The following is a 21,941-nucleotide window of genomic DNA, read 5'->3' as shown; positions in this document are numbered from 1 at the left end:
AGAGTTAACATTGCTAAGAATTCATTGACACGTAGCTGAGATCGTACAGCACGAGTTGCTACTCCATTGGCCAATCTTCACTCGTTGATGCAGGTGTGGGTGCAGTGGGCGTTGCAGTCGTCCCGGCAGAGTCATGACATATCTCTTTTTTTTTCAAAAACACGCGATGCTCGCGTGTCTTCATTCATTAAGATAGAGAGAAACAAATTTTACAAGATAGAGCATGTCCACGGCCACAGAGTAGCCGCCTATCGCATGCTCCAAACCCACGCCAAAAGCGTACTACAGAGGCGACTCTACGTGATATCTCTTTGGTCTCCGCTTACAAATATCTTGGCCCGCTTCCACTGCTCAAATTCCACGTTGATAACGCCGAACGAGGTCCGCAGGCAGCACGTCTTGACATATTAAGATTGAGTAGAGCAAAGCACGTTGTTGGTGTGTGGTGAAAGTAGGAAAACATATTAAGATTGAGTAGTGACAAGTGATAGCCACGCATGGAAGTAAAATGGACCACAGAGTAGAAGAGTACATGGATCCATGAAAAAGCACACATGGAGTAGTAGTGAGATACAAACACATGCGTAGCGTAGCTACTAGCTACCTCGACTAGTTATATAATGGATCCTTCGGGCATGTGGCATCGCAGGCGCTGAGGCAGTCGGCCATGCAGTAGTTCATTTCCGTCGCTTTGCAGTTCTGGCATCCTGTGTAATTGTCGTAGCAGCTGTCGATGCAGTTGAAGTCGTCCGCGTATTTGCAGTCGCAGCTACAGGTTCCGTCGTCGCAGCAGGTGGTGCAATTGCTATTCATCGCCCTGCACTCTTCGCATAGCGTCTGGTTTTGGGGGTTGCACCTATTGAGGCATGACGCGGACACAATGGCCGAGCAATTCGACTGGCATGGCGGGATGAGAGAGACGCGGCAGTCATAGCACGATACTGGCGGTGCCGGTCCTGGCGCCAGTACGGGCGCGAAGGCTGGTGGTGTCGCTGGCGCTGGCGGTGGTGTCTCCAACGCGGGGGGTAGTGGTGGTGTCTCCAAAGCTGGCGGTGATGACTCCGTGCAGTTGGGGGCATGGCAGGGGCTGACGAGGGCCCGACTGATGCAGTCGGACATGCAGAAACCCACTGTGGATTCGAAGCATGGGCGGCAATTTCTGACTTGGTCTTGGCAGCGGCCGCGGCAGTCGAAGTCGCCGGTGGTTTTGCAGTCGCAGCTACAGGTTCCGTCGTTGCAGCAGGTGGTGCAATTGCTATTCATCGCCCTGCACTCTTCGCAGCCTGGTTGGTTGCATCTCCAACTGCAACTCGCTGTCGCATAGGCAGAGCAATTCGACTCGCATCCCGGGATGAGAGCCCGGATACAGTCGTTGCATGATACCGACGGCGCCAGCCCTGGTGTCAGGGCGGGCGCGAAGACTGGTGGTGTCACCGGCGCTGGCGGTGGTGCTGCTGGTCCTAGCGACGGACATCGGCCCAAGGAAGGTAGAACCAGCAAGGCTAGTACTGCCGCTACCGCGGCCGCCCTGAATGCAGCTGAACCTGAAGACATGGCCGTACAACAAACTTGCTAGCTAGCTAGTTGAAGATACTAGGTGAGAGCAATTTAAGGGATGGCATGAAGATGCCAACCCTTGGTTGGTATCCCATTTGATGGAGCTGGGGATGCTATTTATAGGCACACCCAGGCCCATTATGTGCATGTAAGAGCATCCCCACTCGTCCCCCGAGCGACGTTTTTCTCATCCGGATGGCGATTTTTGGTCCAGTCGCGCCCCCGATTCCTCGTTTTTCTCCGGATTTGGGCCTAAATCCATCCGGCGAGCCCACGCCATCCCCGGTCCCTCGAGGTGCGCTCGGGGACTCCGGACGAAGCGAAAGCGCGCGAAACGCCGAGAAATCTCTCCCGCGCTTTCGCTTCGTCTTCGCCGCAGAGGTGGACCCGGCCGGTCAGGGACAGACGCATCGTCTTCCGCGCGCAGTAAAGGCTGCCTCCGGTCAGCTCGCCGCGGACGCGTAGCATCCACGCGGCAATAAATCGCCGGCTCCTGGCTCGCCTAAATACCCCGCTCGCCGCGACGCGTCGCACCACTCTCCCTCTTCCTCTTCCTCTTCCTTCCCTCGACCCTCGACGAGATCCATGGCCTACAACGACGAAGACGGCGCGGCCAACAACGGCTTCCCCCGCCGGTCGCTCCACGCGTGGGAGGGGCACCTCCTCCACCAGGCGGGGTACCCCTGCCCGCCGGACACGAGGCCTCCCGGCGGCGGGTGGCGGCTAAGTGCGGGCGGCGTGCCAATCCCGCTGCCGCCCCAGGGGCGCTTCCTCGAAGCCGCCATCAAGGAGGTCCGACTAACGTTGTCGGACCAGGACCGCGCCGAGCCGCGCTACCACCCCGACAACCTGACGGCGTGGAACTCCTTCTTCCTTCGCCGGTGGGAGCAGGAGCTCGCCTCCTACGACGGCCCGCCGCCTCCGCCTCCGCGCAACAACACCGCCGGACGCAAGCGGTGGTGGAGCGTGCCGGGTCGGACGCTCCAGGCCGTCCTCGAGCACATTGAGGGCGGCAACTTCCCCCTTCTGACGATGCCCCCACTGTCGAGGGCATCGACCAGCCGCCGCAGGGGAAGCAGCTGGCAGCCACGGCGCATGGCTGCCTGTTCCTCGTCGTCCGGTTCGGCGACGAGGTCGATCTCCAGGTCGGCGCCATCCTTGGCGCCAGTGAAAAAGGAGCCGTCTTCCCCGCCGAGCAACCGCGCGCGCGGCGGCGGCGGGATCATCATCCGCGAGCCCTCGACGGCACAAGGACGGCTCCGCCCCAAGCGCGAACCCGACACCTCCGGCAAGCGGAAGCGCAAGCCGGCGAAGGTGAAGGTGGAGGAGGCTGAAAGCGCCGAGGACGCCGCCATTCTCAAGGCCGTCATGGCGAGGTCCCTCCAGGACCTCATCCCCGCCGAGAACTCCATGCCACACGACCAGGCCTGCGCCTGGTCGAGGGAGCAGTGGGAGAAGGAGGAGGCGGAGCGGCAGGCGAGGCTCCTCGAGGACGTCGCTCGCTACCGCCGGCCTGCGACTCCTCCATCCGGCGTCGCCGTCCCCGTCATCGACCTCAAAGCCTCCGACGACGACTGGTACAAGCCATCGCCGTCCCCGCCTCGCACCAGTAGCCGGTGGGGAGATGCCGGCCAAGGCAGCAGCCAGGCGGCTTCGGCGCCGCCGCAGTTCGACGACGACGGCTCCGACGACGATGGCGACTTGGACTACACGGTGTTCTACCGCCATTTCGGCATGTAGAGCGCCGTGTTTTAATATTTAGAGTTGTATTCCCCTAGCCGAATTCGAAATATTGTCGAATTCGGCCTCTATGTATGAACATCGCCCTCTATATAGTAAATATCATTAAATTTAGTCTAAATTCGATCGTTTTGAGCCGTATTTTGTCAAGTTTCCGTTTTTCAAATTTATATCGGCGTCTTCGCCTGGGATCGTGGCTGGGAAACTAGTCCTCGCCACGCCAAATTTACGTCCAATCCGGACGTAAATTTCCCCGGATTTCGACGTGAGGAGGGCAAACGAGTGGAGATGCTCTAAATAGTCTGCTGGATTGCTATAACTAGATCTCCATTGGATGTGATCAACTCTAGCAAGCTAGCATTGGATCCAGTGTACATAAATATCCATGTCGATCGTGCTCCAATAATACGACCCATTGTTCGTTTCAAGGAGTTTACTCTTACCAAGCACGTTACAAGTTGACATCCGAGACTGTATATAGATGCATGCACAGGCTTACTATATTCTGCATAAATAACGCAATTTAGTTACAGATAATACACGGATTAAAACTAACACCAAATATTAAAAGATCTGCCAAATGAGATATTAATGGAAATCAGAAGTAGTGCAAAACCCAAGATAATTTGAGAAGAACTTACAAATTATTTAGGAATATATGGTGACTTTCTAGGTTATAAATAGCAGCACCAGAGCGGTTTGAGTAGGGTGCAGCTAAATGACATCCATGCAAATTTGAGAAGAACACACAAATTATTATATGTCCTTTGGCGAGAGAGCGAGTACTACACATGCAAATTTCTAAATGCCTGAACGCATAAGCAGCTGCATCCATGGATTCCATGCTTACAAAGAATCCTAGCTAGCTATTTTAAGATTGTAGAAGACGGCCTTTCACGAGGGCGAGCGGATGCATAGCGCATAGGTGGGCAGCCAACACGTGATCGAGTAGAGGTCGATCGTATGCGAAATCTGGTAATTTTCAACGCAAGACGTCTAGGCTTTTACTTGGTAAGATGTATGTGGAAATTTAAGACGCTAATCTTGTAAAATTTGAGATCATAGTATAGATAATAAATTGTAAAAGTGAAATCAAGTCGAAACTCGAAACTGAAATACGGTGCATAGTGCATGCCTTAAAAAACAGCGTCCAGTATACACTGCTATGAATTCTTTGACACACGTACATTTGCATGTAAAAAAATCCCTGGATTGATATAGCTAGATTCTGGATGAAACTGTGTGTGTAAATTTCACCGTGTTACGAGGGGAAGACTTGGTATACACATCTACTCGCTTTACCTTTAACAAGTCAGCATTGGATAGAGTGTACATAATAACATAAATATGCTCCGGCGACACAAAGGAGACTGCCTCATTCCCTCCCCCCCCCCTCCCACGCTCCAGCAGTTCAGAGGCGTTTCTCAATCGCCGGGCCGACCCGAGGCCGTTCTCGCCGGCGTCGCCGGTCGAGACGCGCTGAGGGAAGGCGGCGGTCTCCGTAGTGTAAATACTAGGTGTAGGTCTGGCCTCTGTGTCAGTAGCTGGCGTTATGCCGGGTGGAGCTCACCGATCGCTTTGGGCCAAATCTGGCGTCTGCCGATGTTCTTCTTCCTCGCCGTCCTCGTTGGAGGGGCGCGGTTGGCGTTTGGCGGCTGCTCCAACAATAAGGTGCCCTGTAGTAGAGGCGGTGGTCTAGATCCGAGCCGTTGGATCTCGACCAGGTTAGGGCTGTTGCTAGCCCTCTCTCTTCTCCGGTGGTCGGAGGGAGAGGTGGCAAGAAGCGGCGCCGTCTTCTTCAACGAATCTGCGGCGACAAGTTCTTCTCTCTACCTCGGCGGCGCTGTTGAAGTTCCCCTAGCCGACCGTGGAGGCGAGGTGGGGTTTCTTCGCGGAGCTGCAAGGTGCGTCTTTGCTTTGCCCCTGGCTGGCCTCGATGGCGAGGAGGAGCTGAAGCATGGCGTGCTGATGTTGGATCGAGGCAGAGGACCCTGTCATCTCTGTCGATGCTTCCGACGGCTGGTGGTTACTAGGCTGGGACGTCTTCTTCCTTGCCATGGTGGCAAGAAGAAAGGCATTACCAAGCCTCTCCCTGACTGTCTTCATCGACTTCTACCTCAAGGGTGCTATGGAGTCTCTGTGCAAGAGCTCCCTCGAGCGAATCACGTGGTGCCTTACAACAACGCCGCGATCTTTGGCCGGACAAGCGGCCCTTCTTCAACCTCCAAGACGGAGGCTTCTCTGTGCTCGGTTCGTCGGAGCTCGTCGTTTCTCCATCGCCAAGTGGTTCATCCCCGGAGGAGCAGAAGCGACCGGCGAATCAGCAGTGTCGCCAGAAGTATGCTATCGAGCAGCTTGGCAGCGCATCTCGGCGGCAACGTCTCGAGGTCGCCGGCGACCGGTGGTGGATGCGCACAGGGACCTGATTGCTTTTTTACTTTTTGTCTCAGGGTGTTGTATGCTAATTTGGATGGCCTTTCCTCAAATTCTGGTTTCCTTGTGCAAAAGATGTCAGAGGACCTCCTTGTAAAACTGTTCCCGCCACGTGCGACGTAATGAAATATCCAGGGCCTTCCAGGCCCTCCCCTTGTTCAAAAAAAATAAAAAATGCTCCGGCGATCCGATCCGTTCTTCGTTTGCCTTTATGTTTCAAGGAGTCTATTGACTAACCATTCATGTTACGAGTTGACATTGGAGTGGAGTATGTGACTCATCATATATATGGATGCATGCTCGCACTTACTAGTAGATATCACTAGTAGAAAATAGGACTTCCATCACCCCATTAGTTTCCAGGTAATTTGACCCGGGACTAATGCGGTCTTTAGTCCCGGTTAGTAACACTAATCGAGACTAATGGTCCGGTCGGGACTAAATGGTCCCGATTGGTGTTACCAACCGAGACTAAAGAGGCCTGCACCGGCCGCAGCCTGTCATAGCCCTTTAGTCTCGGTTGGTGTCCCCAACCGGGATTAAAGGTCTACCCTTTAGTCCCGGTTGGTGTCTCCAACCGGGACTAAAGGTTTTTTTGGATTTTTTACTCCCTATGCACCCTTCACCTCCCCCCCATGGATCGCCTTTTTTGGCTTTGTAAAATATAAAAGAAAATGATAGAAATTTCAAAAAATAAAATCTTTTGAGATCCATGTATGTTACGGAATCTACTATTAGGAAAAATTAACACGGTTTACCCGGTTAGCCAATTTTAGATTCTCTAAATTCCAAATGAAAATACGAAAGCAGGAAGATTTTAGTTTTTGCTATAAATTACGGATTTTATATATTTTTTTATTTTTCAAAAAAATAAAATTAATAATTGCATCCTGCATAAATATTACTATCACTTTTACCCAAATTTTCAAATTTTTAGGTTTTAGGTTTGGCAAAAAAAAAATATTTAAAAAATAAAAAAATAATACAAATTAAAAAGTTAAATGCTTATTTATTTATTCAAGATTATTATTACATCTTTACTTTTGTTTATTAAAATAATTATTTAAAATTCAAACAATAAAGAAATATAACATCGACCAACATGTTAATAGGATTGATATGATACTACTATCACATACATGTGCGGGAAGCATTTGGATGCGGGACGGGATGAAACTCGGAAGTTAAGCGTGCTAGTGCTAGAGTAGTAAAGGATGGGTGACCGAGCGAAAAGTTTGACCATGAGTAAGTAGTTTGACTAGAGATAAGTGTAGTTAGAGACTAAACTATGCAAATAAATGAAATAATTGAAATTCTGAAAAAATTGAAACAAGGGAGTGGAAAAAATTAGAAAACATAAAATAAAAATTTCACCGGAGGCATTTTTGCCCCGCCGCACGCAGCACACGTGGATAAACCTCTTAGGAGGCGTGTAAACCAATCCTATCTTTTCAATGAAATGAAACACAAAGAGTCCTTTGCGTTTTCTCGAGAAAAAAAAATTCAGTAACCAAGTTGGGCACTACAACTTGTTAAATGCAGTGCAAAACTAAGTGAAGACATATACGGGTTCTAGATACATGGAAATGGTTCAGGTATACACTGACTACATGTGTTTCAGATCAAGAAAATCTGGAATATCAAGAAGGGAAAAAGACACAAAGAGTAAATTCCTAAATTAACGTTCTGCCCCTCAAGAGGTTTATGATTGCATCATCCGACTGAAGGACCAAACATAAACTAAATATCGAGTGTTATTACTAACAAAGAGCAAATTAAACCAACCGTCACCAACTGAAAGCAAATTTAAACCAGGATAAAATACCAAAATTAAACCAGGAAGTGTTAAGGGCCCGAAAATCACATGTATATTTCTTTTGATGTACAAAATACTAGCAGTTGTTTTTTACTTTAGTTGGATGTAGATGAAAAGGCTTCAAAACATCCTCATTGGTGGAACGTGGATTTGCTGCCCAATTGCAAAGCTTATTCAGATAGTCTGGTAAGAGGAAGCCACAAGTAACATATTCGTGGCCCGCATAATAGTTGGATCTATACTTGGCTTGCAACCGCTGCCATACTTAATGCATTACCCTCCCTACAAACATGAAACGTGAAAACTGAAAACCAACCATATCATGTCGCTTTTCATTTATCCATCTATGATAAAAATTCATTTAACTAATAGACGCATAGGAATAGATGGGTATAGACAACTAAAAGTTGCAGGAAATAGAGCTCTTATATTTTTGTTTCAAAGCTGTCAAACAAATACAATGAGTCATATAAGATTTTACTTTCAACCGAAGGAAAATAAGAACACATGGCCAACAACAACCAACCGTCATCAACTGAAAGAAAATTTATTTCGTTTAGTGCTCGTATCAATTGCAAATCTTATCTAAAAGGTCAACAATAGGCAAATAGTGTACTGTGCAGTTAATAAAAGAGGGTATGCAAAGAGGCAAAAAAACAAAGAGAAAGATCTATCTAAATCTTGATATCCAGGCCTCTAGGCCATTGCATACTCTTCTTTTCGCTTGGTAGAAGACCATATGCATCAACTCAAGGATTATCCCGCGTCTAAAGACCTTGTTGAGTTCCTCTGAATGAACAATTATTTTTGTAGAGCCAGCAATCCATGTGATGCAGCGTGTCTCTCTTATAATAAGTCTATCCATAAGAAAACTCCGAAAAGTGTGTTTGAGTTGACTGCATGATTTCATAACCTCTAAGAGATAATCGTCGAGACCATTTTAGCAGAGTATAAATGGTACGGAGAAACCAACGAACAAATGAGCTCACCCCAAGTGATAATCTCTAATGCGATGACCATTTCATTTTCAATGCCAGTAATCTAGATCAGCTCAATGCCTGCAAAGAGAGACATCATCATGGACATCTCAGTACAATCAAATTCTTGTTGACAACACAAGATTGACAATTGAAATGCAAGGGAATGGAACCGTCAAGGTCTAAACCATACGTCATGATTTTGCTGATAATCCGAATGGAAAATATTCTACCAATGGTTCTATATATGGTGATGCCGATGTTGATGTGGTGCTTGCCGTTCCTCTTCCGTACCGCTGAATATTTCCTTGTTGAGTTTGACAGCTGACCATGCCGGTGCTGACCTGAAGAACAACATAAAGAGATAAGTTGGTGGTTGATATAACCATTCCACTGTCGACCTAATTTTTTTCATTTAAGAACCCATTCTCCCATAGGCTTAGAAAGGACCAAATACAAACATGAATAAGCTACCTGCTTTAAGAAGACAGAATAGGTACCTCATAGCAGCTACGGTGGTGGATGTTGATGATGACGAGCAACTTTCCGCTGGTCCCTCCTCATCACAGTTAGCCATTTGCAGCTGCTCCTCCTCTATTGTGTTGCTCCTATTGAAAAATACAAACAGAAAATGTCATGCAATCAAAGACAAAAAAATTCTAGCATGAAAGATCCTTTAGGTAAGCTAGCACTCCTAACCCAAACAAGCTTGGACGCACATTCTGCAGTTCCTCCTCTCTGTTGTCGAGAATGGCGATGGCATGGATGTCCTACTTGACTATGTATTCCGCTGACCTGTTGGCCTATGAATATATACTGCTACACAATCTTCAATTTAGGAATCTACTGATACCATCAAATCATCAAGCACTTGACTATGTATTATTGTGGATCAAACTATGCCACGTATATGCACAGTTGTTATCTCCATTAACGAATAGCAGAAACAATGAAGGCAATAATTTTATGCTTACTTAATTTCTGAATTTCGCATCCCGGTTCTCATACCTGCATGTAATAGAGCAAGACATTATAAACCTAAAATGTGTATCCTAAAGATTTTTATCCAGAATTTGACAATACCACAATGTTACCATTCGCCATTATTTCAATCAACTATATAAATGAAAAAAATAACTTTTTATTTTTACCTAAAAGAAATCTACCAATGCAGCAATAAATGTATGAAGTTTTCTCTGAATTGCTATTAATAAAAAATCCTACAGAAAAACCATCAAGAACTAAATGATGTAGGTCTGGCTTAACTTTGGGATGAGTAGTTGAGATCTATCCCTCAAACCTCTGGCTTACGACATTAGGTAAAATCCAGCAATAATAATTTTGTAATTCCCTGCAAATTTAAAATATAATCAAAGCAATGAAAGTGTATACATTACTCAGCAAGACATAAATCCAAAATTAGTTTCAATGAAAAAACAAAACACAGAAGTATAGCCATTGTTCACTGTTAAATTTCAGAAAAAATTGAATCCTAAATAACAGAGCAATATCAGACTTTTCTTGTAGGATTTTTGTCAAACACCTTATGGCATAGATAAACCAATACCTGCACAAACAAATCTGAGAATGTGGGGGGACTGGAGAGAGAGAAACATGCAAACAAATACAAGATCTATGAGGATTAAATAGAGAGGAGGGGGATGGAGTAGGCTTTTCTCATCATCTCATCCACAACTCCTACAGATTTAACATCAGGAGGTGCAAGGGGAAGAAATAAAGCCATTCCGCTGCACAGGGAGGAGTTCCAGACGTGGACATGAAGAAAATACCAAGGCCCTAGGGATTTTGTCACTAATGCCATGGAGGAGAGGGATTCTGGCGGCCACCCATCTCCCGGCGACTACCCATCTCCCGGCGACCTCCACCTTTTCCCATCCCAAGAAGTAGAGAGAGGGCACGGTGCTTTTTTCCCCAATCCCATCCAGGCAAGGGTGTGGGATTATATACCTTGCCAAAATGAACTGCCGGTTCTGCTCCCTCGTGCTTGCGCCTCTATCAGCAGCGCCGCTCATGCGCGCCCGTGACACAGCGTTGATCCTCCGTCGGTAGCCGTGGCCGCGCTGCTCTCGCGTGCTCGCGCTTCCACCGGCGGCGGCACCCCCGCGCGCCCGTGGAACGGCAGCGCCGACGACGCCACCACCCGCGACGCCGTCCCCAGGCGCGCTCTCGCCGCCGTAGTCGCCCAGGCGCGCGCTCGCCATCACCGCCGCATGGAAGGGAGGGGCTGGAGGAGAAGGTGGTTGGTGACGGTGGTGGTGGCCCGCCGCCGCCGGCAACCATGCCGGCGCCGCTCCTCCGCCGGTGGGAGGCGGGTGCGAGCGATTGGGCGAGGGGATTGGGGAGGAGAGGCTCGGGAGGGGATTGGGGAAGATGAGCACGCGAGGCGATTGGCGGGCCGGCGGCTAGGGTTTCCCTCCGTGAGATGCTGCCTTTTATACCCATACCGCTGAAATACCGAAAATACCCCTGCGGGGTGAAGATCCACTGGCCGCCGCCAATGCGCACCGACGGAGATCCCAGCCACGGTCGCTGACGTGCGGGGCCGGCAAAGGTGGGGGCCACATGGCAGCCGGAGGCGGGTAACAATTGGCCGTTGCATGGGGTTAGCTAGCAGAATTGAGCCAGAAATCAACGGACGAGATTAGCCTGCCAGGAAGATCGGACGGCTGAGAAGCTGAAATCGCTGTGAGAGCCCCATGGGGGTGCAACAATTATACCTTTAGACTAGATATAGATGTGCGCCTTGGCGCACGATCCCGTAATACTCGTGTATATGTAAGAAATTAATAATAATCTTTTTAGGTTTTACAAAACGTTGTGAATCATAGTAAATTACAAATAGAAAAAAACATTTATATATAACCAAGCAAACATGAGGAAAATATTCTATAACAACTAACAATTGTTAATCTACCGAGAGCAACAAAAGTAAGAAACGGTCGCCAAAATCATCTTCTATTTAGGGAGTAAATTACAGCGGCATGGTCTTTAAAAGTCACGACAAAAAAATGTAAATCTAAGAGGGCTTGCAAACGATCAGCTATAATCTGTGTCCACTGCATCGCTTCCCCATGCAAGAAGAAAATGTGTGTCGAGTGAAAGAAAATCAGAAATAAAGAGAGTGGAAGAAAATCAGAAATAGAGAGACCCGCAGATGATCACTGTGTTAATGGTGTCGCATAGGGAGAGTTTCTTGGCTAACATACAGCTTAATAAATTACCGTCCTACGTAGGCAGAAACTGCGATAAGAAACCAGCTTTAGGAATAGTGTAAGTTTACTATCGGAATGCTTGGATAGCACATCGAGCTAACCTCGGTAGTATCGACAAAGTAGATAGAGTCGCATTCTTTGAAGGAGAGGATGAAGAAAAGAAAAAGAGCAACCAATGAAATGAGAATAGGGTGGAGTTGCCGCGGTCCGAGCACACTGGAGCTGCCGCAGCTGGTGCGGTACCCTGCTCACCGGGGTGGCTACCTGGATTATGACCGTCATTTGTGTGGCTTTGAAGAGCAACGAAGTGGAGCAGGAGCACCAGTGGAGAGGTACCATAACAACACGATTTGTAGCTGAACCAAGACGCTGGACCAGACAAAGATGAGGACCTCCGTTGGGATCAATTTTATGGATCACCCCTAGGGGAAAGGAAGGCGTGCTGATCGGTATGATCCTCTTTCTTTAGTTACTTAAGCAATTTCTCTCATGTGTGTTATCAGGTTGACAGAGCAAACCTTAAACTCCTCTGTGCTAATTAGAGAGGGGAAATTGTGGCATTTTCAGATCTATCTTCAATTTATTAAGTACACCGAGTTCTGTTCTTTGTGCACTCCTAAATGAAGTGTAACCGAAAAAGGGAAGTAAAAATTAAGCATGTAGAGACCATATCTTGCCTTTGCGTGTAGTAAATCATAACTTGCCGATGCATAGAGTGATACAGCATTAGGAGAAGCACAAAGATAGACACAGATAAATATGGTCTTCATCGAGATGATCATATCTACAAAAAAAACATGGAGCATAAACTCTGAACCTTATCTTCAGCTTACCTATTATAAAATAGGAACTCTTAAGCTTTGTTCTCTCTGCTTATACAAATAAAATCAAATCGAAAGAGGAAAATAAAAGACAAAATGCACAGAAATAATGAATAGTCTCCATTGAACTGTATCTAGCCAAAGCAGTACAGAAAAATTATGGCACAATATAGTACCATCTACTAATAAAAAAAAGCATACATAACGTACCAGTAACATAATGTACACTAAATAAATTTTTATTAACATTTTCTTGGACTGCTGGGGGTAATTTAGACACTGGATAGCTGCATCTAGCATCTAAAGGCATTAAATATCGTCTCCTCTTTGAGTCATTGTATAGCCGCCAAGTCGGTGTATATTTACTCGCGACTATACATCGACTTATGACGACTATAAAATGAATTTTGTTGACTACACACTCAGTCACAGTCACAGGGGTTGGTGATTTCCTTTTGAGTCGCAACTAAAAAGGCTTGCTACTCGCCTCTGCATTAACACATGTTGTAGAGTTCCTATTAGTTGGCAAGTAGTCATCTGAAGCAAAATGATAGACCCCCATAATAAATATAGATCTTCTGAAAAATATGATGTAACTTTTAGTGCCAACTAATTTTTTACAATTTATATATATAAATTTACTACAATAGATAGAAACAAAGTGACAGAAACAAGGTACCATATTTGTTCCTTCTTAAGGATAAATCTATTTAAAAAAAAATCAATAGAAAGAGGCATAGTTGCCGCATCTACAGTTCATAACTATTCTTCTAGATCCATATAATACTATAGTTATTCTCCACTATCGAAAGCTTTTAGCGGCATCATTAAGAAAGGTCCAAAAAAGGTTTAATATTAGGATTAGCACATGCTTCCAATTTCGTACCAGAATCAAATTGAAACCCTCCATTTAGTATTGGCTATCCCTCAAACCAAAACAAAGTCAGATGAGTAAGCCGCAAAGCTAATTTTAGGAACTGGAGGACGTTGTACAGAGGAGCAGTGACTGCATATTTAAAATGGATCAAACTGTGCAAGAGGATGGAGTCATGGAAAATCAACTTGCTGTTGCAAAGATTTGCACGAAAGAATACAGAGGAGAGCTCATCAAGTTGTTACGGGTCAGGAAGGCAAAAGCCACAAAGAAAACACATACCTAAAAAGTGCAATTTCATGCTTCTAGAAGACTGTATGTCATCACAAGCAAGGATACTGAAACTTAGGAAGAGAACCAGAGATGCAAGGCTTCTCCATTTACAGAAGAGTATAGAGGGCCCAGAGAAGGTGTTGTTTCTTTGTTTCTGCTTCTAACAACATGCACGATAAATTATTCTAGAAAGTAGATCTATCAGATTGTCATTAACCGGGCAAACGCAATTAAATCTAAATATAGGTTAATGCATTCAAATTGAAAAAAATTAAAACATGAATTTACCCAACTATACAGATTAGTAAGAAGCGATGAGCAGGAGTACCATGAGCTGTCTTAGGTAATGTTTCCACAAAATAATAATGATTGGCTATTTATGTCGTATAGCACACTATGCACGGTCATCCCAAAGAGCCAGCCACATTACATTGCCACTACAGATTTACACAGCCAGAAACAGTAAGGTACACAAATCATTAGTAGAATCATCTTTTGCAAAAGAAAGCACATGAATAATAACAACTTACAGAAGATCCTTCAGCATAACCGTCTTGGGTTTGAAGGCATTGTCTGATGCATGGACCTGGACAAGTATGATGTTTGAGACCATACTGATCCTTCCAATAATATCTGGTAAAAGAAATTTGAAAAAGGTTTGATAAAAGAACACTCACCATTCACCAAGAAGACCAGGAACAAAAAGGATAGAAAAAAGTGGAAACAATATACCTTCAAATATATGGGTTAGTCAATCTTTTGAGTATCCCTTTATTCCTCTTAAGTTGCAGCTATCACAATATCCTTATCTCTGAGGCAAAGAGTACATAATAAGGAGAACACCAAAAGCTTGGGAGCTGCAGAACAGTGAAACATCACATTCACTATGAACTAAATTTCTTGATGAATCTGTATTATAATGCAGTTGGATATCCTAATAATATTAGTTTTTCTCATCATTTAAAAAAATAAAAACTGAGAAAACTCACTATCTGGAATAAGAGTTAATGTAGCCTAAGGATATTTTAGAAATTTGCAGCAGTTCAGAGGATAAAGAGAAAGGAATGGAGACCTCACATTTATTTATCCAGACCTATGGTTTATCAATTGTATTTTAGTCACCATATTCTTATAAAGAAAGGAAAAATTGCACAATATTCTTCTAAATTTTATCAACTGTATTTTAGTCACCATAAGCTATATTATAATAGCATGCACAATGTCATCGAAGGAGAGCCGAAAAATGCAGATTAGGAAAGATTGATAAGAGCAAACAATTTCTATTACCGTTGAACACCTCCGGCAAGATAAATCTAGTGTATTACCTTGGTGAGGCAATGGAGCGAAAAGAAGCTGTGAACTTCATAGCAGAAAGAATGGTATATAAATAACCAAATAGCAGCAGTAGGAACCAATTTTGTCCATGCAATAGCAGTCCCATACACATTGTTACCTCATACTTGACTTTTTGAATCACAATAGATACATAACTTAACTGAATATTTTTGTATGTCCCAGATGCAATCTAATAATTGGAACCACACAAAACATATTGGCCCAAATAAAGAGTAACTGAGAAACACGCTAAAAAGACAAATTGATTCATTTCTCCTATTGCTTAGGCAAAAGACATAATGAAAATTGAACAACCAACCGGTGCCGGAGCTTGCGGCACATCTAAGCAACCTAGCGATGGTGTCCCTACAGGCGAGACAATCCTGATAAACCAAACTATGCACTAAAGAATCTAATAGATCCATACATGTGGCTACACTGGAGCAGCACATCGGTTTTAAATTTCAGACCCTACTTACTATAGTTTTAGAGAACAGTATGCAAGGAAGTTAGCTAAATTAGCATGTAATATAATAAGCTCACACTGTGCACCACTATCATAGCCACAAACTGAAGCTACTGCTTCCAGCTCGCTGGTCTCAAGATAGTAGCATGGTCTACTACATTTCTAATCCTATTTAATCAACAGTAGGATGGATTTATTCATTATTAAGATTGTGATGGAAAGTAAGAAAAATAGTGACATACCTCATCCATTGGAACAGTCTAGCGGATCTGAGCCTAGCTACAAAATCTATCATACAAAACAAACAGAGGGAAATATTGGGACCAGATGCAGTTTGAACAGAAGTACAAAGAGAAAATAAATGGTTGGAGGAAAAGAAAACCTTGCAGCGGAAGCTCATCTCTTGTACACCTCGCTTGTTTGCCCTGGTTGTTCGGGGGAGGACGTAGCTGCGGCGCAACGCATCGCTGGAGGTCGCCTCTTCTTCTTCCCACACCCTCTCTTCTAAGAACCTTATATGAGTCCACTGTATAGCTGAAAAACTGAAACGTCAATAGATTAAAAATATACCAAGTGCCTCATCCTGATTTTCCATCATTATAACTGACAAACATGCAAATAAAAATCATAGGATGTACAATATCTACAATACTCTATTAGTTATCTGATATGGTATACCAAAAAACATTGGATAAGTTTTCTTATCTCAACATGGATTAATAACTGGACACCTAAAATTGTAGACAAGTAAATAATCTGTGGATATAAAGGAAAAGGGATCAGCTCACACGGTCTGAAAGAAGTGATAACAACATGAACCAGTGATTCTGAATAAAAGAACCTAAATATTTCTCCGACAGCAAGGGAATGCAGGCTAACACATAGTAAGAGGAAAAGTTCACATATATGCAACGCCAACAATAAATACCCTCCAAGTTAATCACTGTAATAGAATACATTATACAATCTTTAGATAAATAGCCCAGGATTAGGAGGATCAATTGACTAGAATGTAAGACCATGTCCAGGCTGCGAATGTGCTAGTCGGACCATAAAGGAAACTACTTTATCAACCAAACGGATGGTTAAAATAGTTGTCCATCATATCTCAGTTGACCAGTTGTTATAATCATCTACATTGTATGAACAGAGCAAAGGCCAGGGCTAAGCGAATAAGTGAACACACAAATTGCCCAGAAAATAAATTTTTCTTTAGCATCCTCCCATTTACTTGACCAATATCTTAGATGAGCTAATTAGCTGGTAATACCTGGCGTGTTTTCTCATTGAACAAAATAGAAAACTGAAAGTGAAGGTAAGAGAAGTAGGAGAAAATAAATGGCATTGCAGAAAAAAATGTCCAAATGCCATCCTAAATTATAGTAAAGAGAAAAGGGTCATAAGAAATACAAAATAAATAAAAGATATTTTTGTCAGCTCTCTAGTTTTAAGATTTGGTTAAAAACAATTCCCATCTCCAAAGCTAACAAATCTCTATCAAGGATAAAACAGGGTATGTCATTCATATATATAACCATTAACCACGTGATTTAATCCCTGTAATTTAAGGCAACTTCGAAGAAACGATACCTACCATCTTATCATTCCCACCCTTCACCCATGAATAGTTACTTCTTGATTCAGATCAATCTGCACCTGCAAGAACCTCAAAATATTAACCATGAGAAGCTTCAGATCAAATATATGTCAAAGTTACAGTCATTGTTTATCTCCGAGGTAAAAGAACCAAAATTGTTCAGCTAACATTGTTTTCAAATACCTTACTCATGTAAGTGATCTGTCATTGGAAAGCGGGCGGTATACCTTGGTTACGACATCCTCATCCTTCTTTGGGGCAACAACAATCTACACTCCTCTTGTGATTAGGTAAATGTTAAATTTCCTATACAGGATCAATGGTACACTGTCATATAGTTTAGTTCAATTAGAATAAAATGTCTGATAAAAGACTGATACAATGTGATTCGATCTACACATGAAAATTGAGAAATTTGTGTGCGACAAATATTGGGATGGAAACATATATACCTTCACATCCTAGGAAATGCTGAAAAGGGCTTTGCACACATATTGCATCGCAATATATACATCAGGAGTCCCTAAAAATTACAAACCAGTAGAGAGAATCATATAATTAATTCGAGAACGGAGAAATAAAGCCCCACCCATAGACTGGCCTCTGACCGAAATCATGCGGGCTCTGTGTCATGGGATTCAGAGCTCATACTGCAACTATATAGAATCAACATGTACCAAAATTGTTACTCAACCTTTACCGTGATTAATGCTCTGGCTGACACAACGATGGTCAGAAAATGCATTATAAGCAAATGAGCGGGCGGTATACCTTGGATCCTCATCCTTCCATGGTGCAACAACAGTCTTCTACACTCCTCCTGTGATTAGGTAAAGGTTAAATTGCCTATACATGATCAATGGTACACTGTCATATAGTTAGAATAAAAGGTGCGATTGTTGGCAACTTCTATGATGGAAAATAAAATGCCAAATAAATTGCCTATACATGATCAATGGTACACTTTTGGATAAACCTAAATAAGGAAATAAAATGCCAAATAAAAAAATCAATTGTTGGCAACTTCTATGATAGAAAATTAATACTGCACGTGTACCAACTCCATTATTAGAGTACGCCGATAGAAGATTCAAGTAGAGGAAGAAAAAACTTACATGATTTTGCCGATGCTTCCCTCACATATATATGTAAGAGAAGAATGAGTTGTCACTGTTCTGCACCTTCTTCCATTCATACAACGTCCTACAGTCATGAAGCCACAAAGCCAAGCTAAGTATGGTTCTTACCATGAAAAGAGAAACAAGGAGAGGAACAACATATGTTCTGATCAGGACCAAACATAGTAGAAAAACAGGGCAATTGTAGACAACATCTTGCTAGTCATTGGTGTAGGAATCTACAGGTCATACTGTAGAAGAACCGAGTAGACAAATTGGAGTCGAATGGACTGAGCTTACATGGAGATTGTTATCTAGATGTGGTGAGATGCCCTGTTGCTGATCACCGCAATACCCGTGGCTGCAACATCAACCACTTCCAGAACCTCGACATCTTCTGCCTTGTCCACCTGCAAGCTCGCAGTGAGTCCGCAACAACTCTCCTTGGCTCCGCGACCTCGTCCATCTCAACAAATCTGTACAACATTTGGAGCAGTGATTCAATACTAAAAATTATTTGAGAAGCATGATACGTCTCCGACGTATCGATAATTTCTTATGTTCCATGCCACATTATTGATGATATCTACATGTTTTATGCATACTTTATGTCATATTTATGCATTTTCCGGCACTAACCTATTAACGAGATGCCGAAGAGCCAGTTGCTGTTTTCTGCTGTTTTCGGTTTCAGAAATCCTAGTAAGGAAATATTCTCGGAATTGGACGAAATCAACGCCCAGGGGCCTATTTTCACACGAAGCTTCCAGAAGACCGAAGATGATACGAAGTGGGGCCACGAGGTGGCCACACAGCAGGGCGGCGCGGCCCAAGCCCTGGCCGCGCCGGCCTGGCGTGTGGGGCCCTCGTGTGGCCCCCCTGACCTATCTCCTCCGCCTACTTAAAGCCTTCGTCGCGAAACCCCCAGTACCGAGAGCCACGATACGGAAAACCTTCCAGAGACGCCGCCGCCGCCAATCCCATCTCGGGGGATTCAGGAGATCGCCTCCGGCACCCTGCCGGAGAGGGGAATCATCTCCCGGAGGACTCTTCACCGCCATGGTCGCCTCTGGAGTGATGAGTGAGTAGTTCACCCCTGGACTATGGGTCCATAGCAGTAGCTAGATGGTCGTCTTCTCCTAATTATGCTTCATTGTCGGGTCTTGTGAGCTGCCTAACATGATCAAGATCATCTATCTGTAATGCTATATGTTGTGTTTGTTGGGATCCGATGGATAGAGAATACTATGCTATGTTGATTATCAATCTATTATCTATGTGTTGTTTATGATCTTGCATGCTCTCCGTTATTAGTAGAGGCTCTGGCCAAGTTTTTACTCTTAACTCCAAGAGGGAGTATTTATGCTCGATAGTGGGTTCATGCCTCCATTAAATGCAGGACAATGTGAGAAAGTTCTAAGGTTGTGAATGTGCTGTTGCCACTAGGGATAAAACATTGATGCTATGTCCGAGGATGTAGTTATTGATTACATTACGCACCATACTTAATGCAATTGTCTGTTGTTTTCAACTTAATACTGGAAGGGGTTCGGATGATAACCTGAAGGTGGACTTTTTAGGCATAGATGCATGCTGGATAGCGGTCTATGTACTTTGTCGTAATGCCCAATTAAATCTCACAATACTCATCATATCATGTATGTGCATGGTCATGCCCTCTTTATTTGTCAATTGCCCAACTGTAATTTGTTCACCCTATATGCTATTTATCTTATGGGAGAGACACCTCTAGTGAACTATGGACCCCGGTCCATTCTTTTAATCGAATACAATTTACTGCAATACTTGTTCTACTATTTTCTGCAAACAATCATCATCCACACTATACATCTAATCCTTTGTTACAGCAAGCTGGTGAGATTGACAATCTCACTGTTTTGTTGGGGCAAAGTACTTTGGTTGCCTTGTGCAGGTTCCACGTTGGCGCCGGAATCCCTAGTGTTGCGTCGCACTACATCTCGCCGTCATCAACCTTCAACGTGCTTCTTGGCTCCTACTGGTTCGATAAACCTTGGTTTCTTACTGAGGGAAAACTTGCCGTTGTCTACATCACACCTTCCTCTTGGGGTTCCCAACGGACGCGTGATGTACGCGTATCAAGCAGATTTTCTGGCGCCGTTGCCGGGGAGATCAAGACACGCTGCAAGGGGAGTCTCCACTTCCAATCTCTTTACTTTGTTTTTTTCTTTCTTTACTTTATTTTATTTTCTGTTTTGTTTGCTTTCTTTATATCAAAAACACAAAAAAATAGTTACTTGTTTTACTTTACTTAATTCCATGCATGTTTTTATTTCACTAGTTAGGCTTAATGAAAAACAACGAAAATATTAGAGATCTTTATAGTATTTATCTTGAGTTAGGACATGAGGAGTTTGAAGAGAAAATTAAAAAACCTATGGAACTTTATATGCATGCTAATGGCAATGTTATTAGTATGAATGCTTTGAACACAATTGTTGCTAATGCTATGAAAAATTCTAAGCTTGGGGAAGCTGGTTTTGATGAGCATGATATTTTTAGTCCCCCAAGCATGAAGGAGAAAATTTACTTTGATGATACTTTACCTCCTATGTATGATGATGACTATCATCCACCTACTATTGAGGATAAGTTTAATTATGATTACAATATGCCTCCTATATTTGATGATGAGAATAATAATGATAGCTACTTTGTTGATTTGCTCCCACTAGTACTAATAAAATTGATTATGCTTATGTGGAGAGTAATGATACTTTTATGCATGTAGCTCATGATAAGAATGTTTCATGTGATAGTTATATTGTTGAATTTGTTCATGATGCTATTGAAAATTTTTATGAGAGAGGAAAATATGGTTGTAAAAATTTTCATGTTACTAAAACACCTCTCTATATGCTGAAATTTTTGAAGTTACACTTGTTTTATCTTTCTATGCTTGTTGCATTATGCTTCATGAATTTTTTTTATTTACAAGATTCATTTTCATAGGAAGTGGGTTAGGCTTAAATTTGTTTTGAATTTGCTTTTTGATGCTCTCTTTTGCTTCAACTACTATTTCTTGCGAGTGCATCATTAAAATCACTGAGCCCATCTTAATGGCTATAAAGAAAGCACTTCTTGGGAGATAATCCATGTGTTTATTTTACTACAGCACTTTTGTTTTATATTTGAGTCTTGGAAGTTGTTACTACTGTAGCAACCTCGCCTTATCTTAATTTTGTTGCATTGTTGTGCCAAGTAAAGTCTTTGATAGTAAGGTTCATACTAGATTTGGATTACTGCGCAGAAACAGATTTCTTGCTGTCACGAATCTGGGCCTAATTCTCTGTAGATAACTCAGAAAATTATGCCAATTTACGTGAGTGATCCTTAGATATGTACGCAACTTTCATTCAATTTGAGAATTTTCATTTGAGCAAGTCTGGTGCCTCTTAGAAATTCGTCTTTACGAACTGTTCTGTTTTGACAGATTCTGCCTTTTATTTCGCATTGCCTGTTTTGCTATGCTTGATGGATTTTTCGATTCCATTAACTTTCAGTAGCTTTGTGCAATGTCCAGAAGTGTTAAGAATGATTATGTCACCTCTGAACATGTAAATTTTGATTGTGCACTAACCCTCTAATGAGTTGTTTTGAGTTTGGTGTGGAGGAAGTTTTCAAGGATCAAGAGAGGAGGATGATACAACATGATCAAGGAG

General features: G+C 43.5%; 1 protein-coding gene across 1 annotated transcript; it reads right to left on the bottom strand.

The window, feature by feature from the left end:
- Positions 1-428: 428 nt before the first annotated feature.
- On the bottom strand, positions 429-1,627 carry LOC127336122 (uncharacterized). The gene has a single exon (XM_051362924.2). It carries the CDS (start codon positions 1,552-1,554, stop codon positions 610-612), a length of 945 nt encoding a protein of 314 aa, XP_051218884.1. The 5' UTR covers positions 1,555-1,627; the 3' UTR covers positions 429-609.
- Positions 1,628-21,941: the final 20,314 nt, after the last annotated feature.

This window comes from Lolium perenne, chromosome 1, assembly GCF_019359855.2.
Source record: "Lolium perenne isolate Kyuss_39 chromosome 1, Kyuss_2.0, whole genome shotgun sequence".
Lineage (NCBI taxonomy): Eukaryota > Viridiplantae > Streptophyta > Magnoliopsida > Poales > Poaceae > Lolium > Lolium perenne.
Note: the sequence above shows the minus strand (reverse complement) of the source record. Positions and strands in the feature narration are given on the sequence as shown.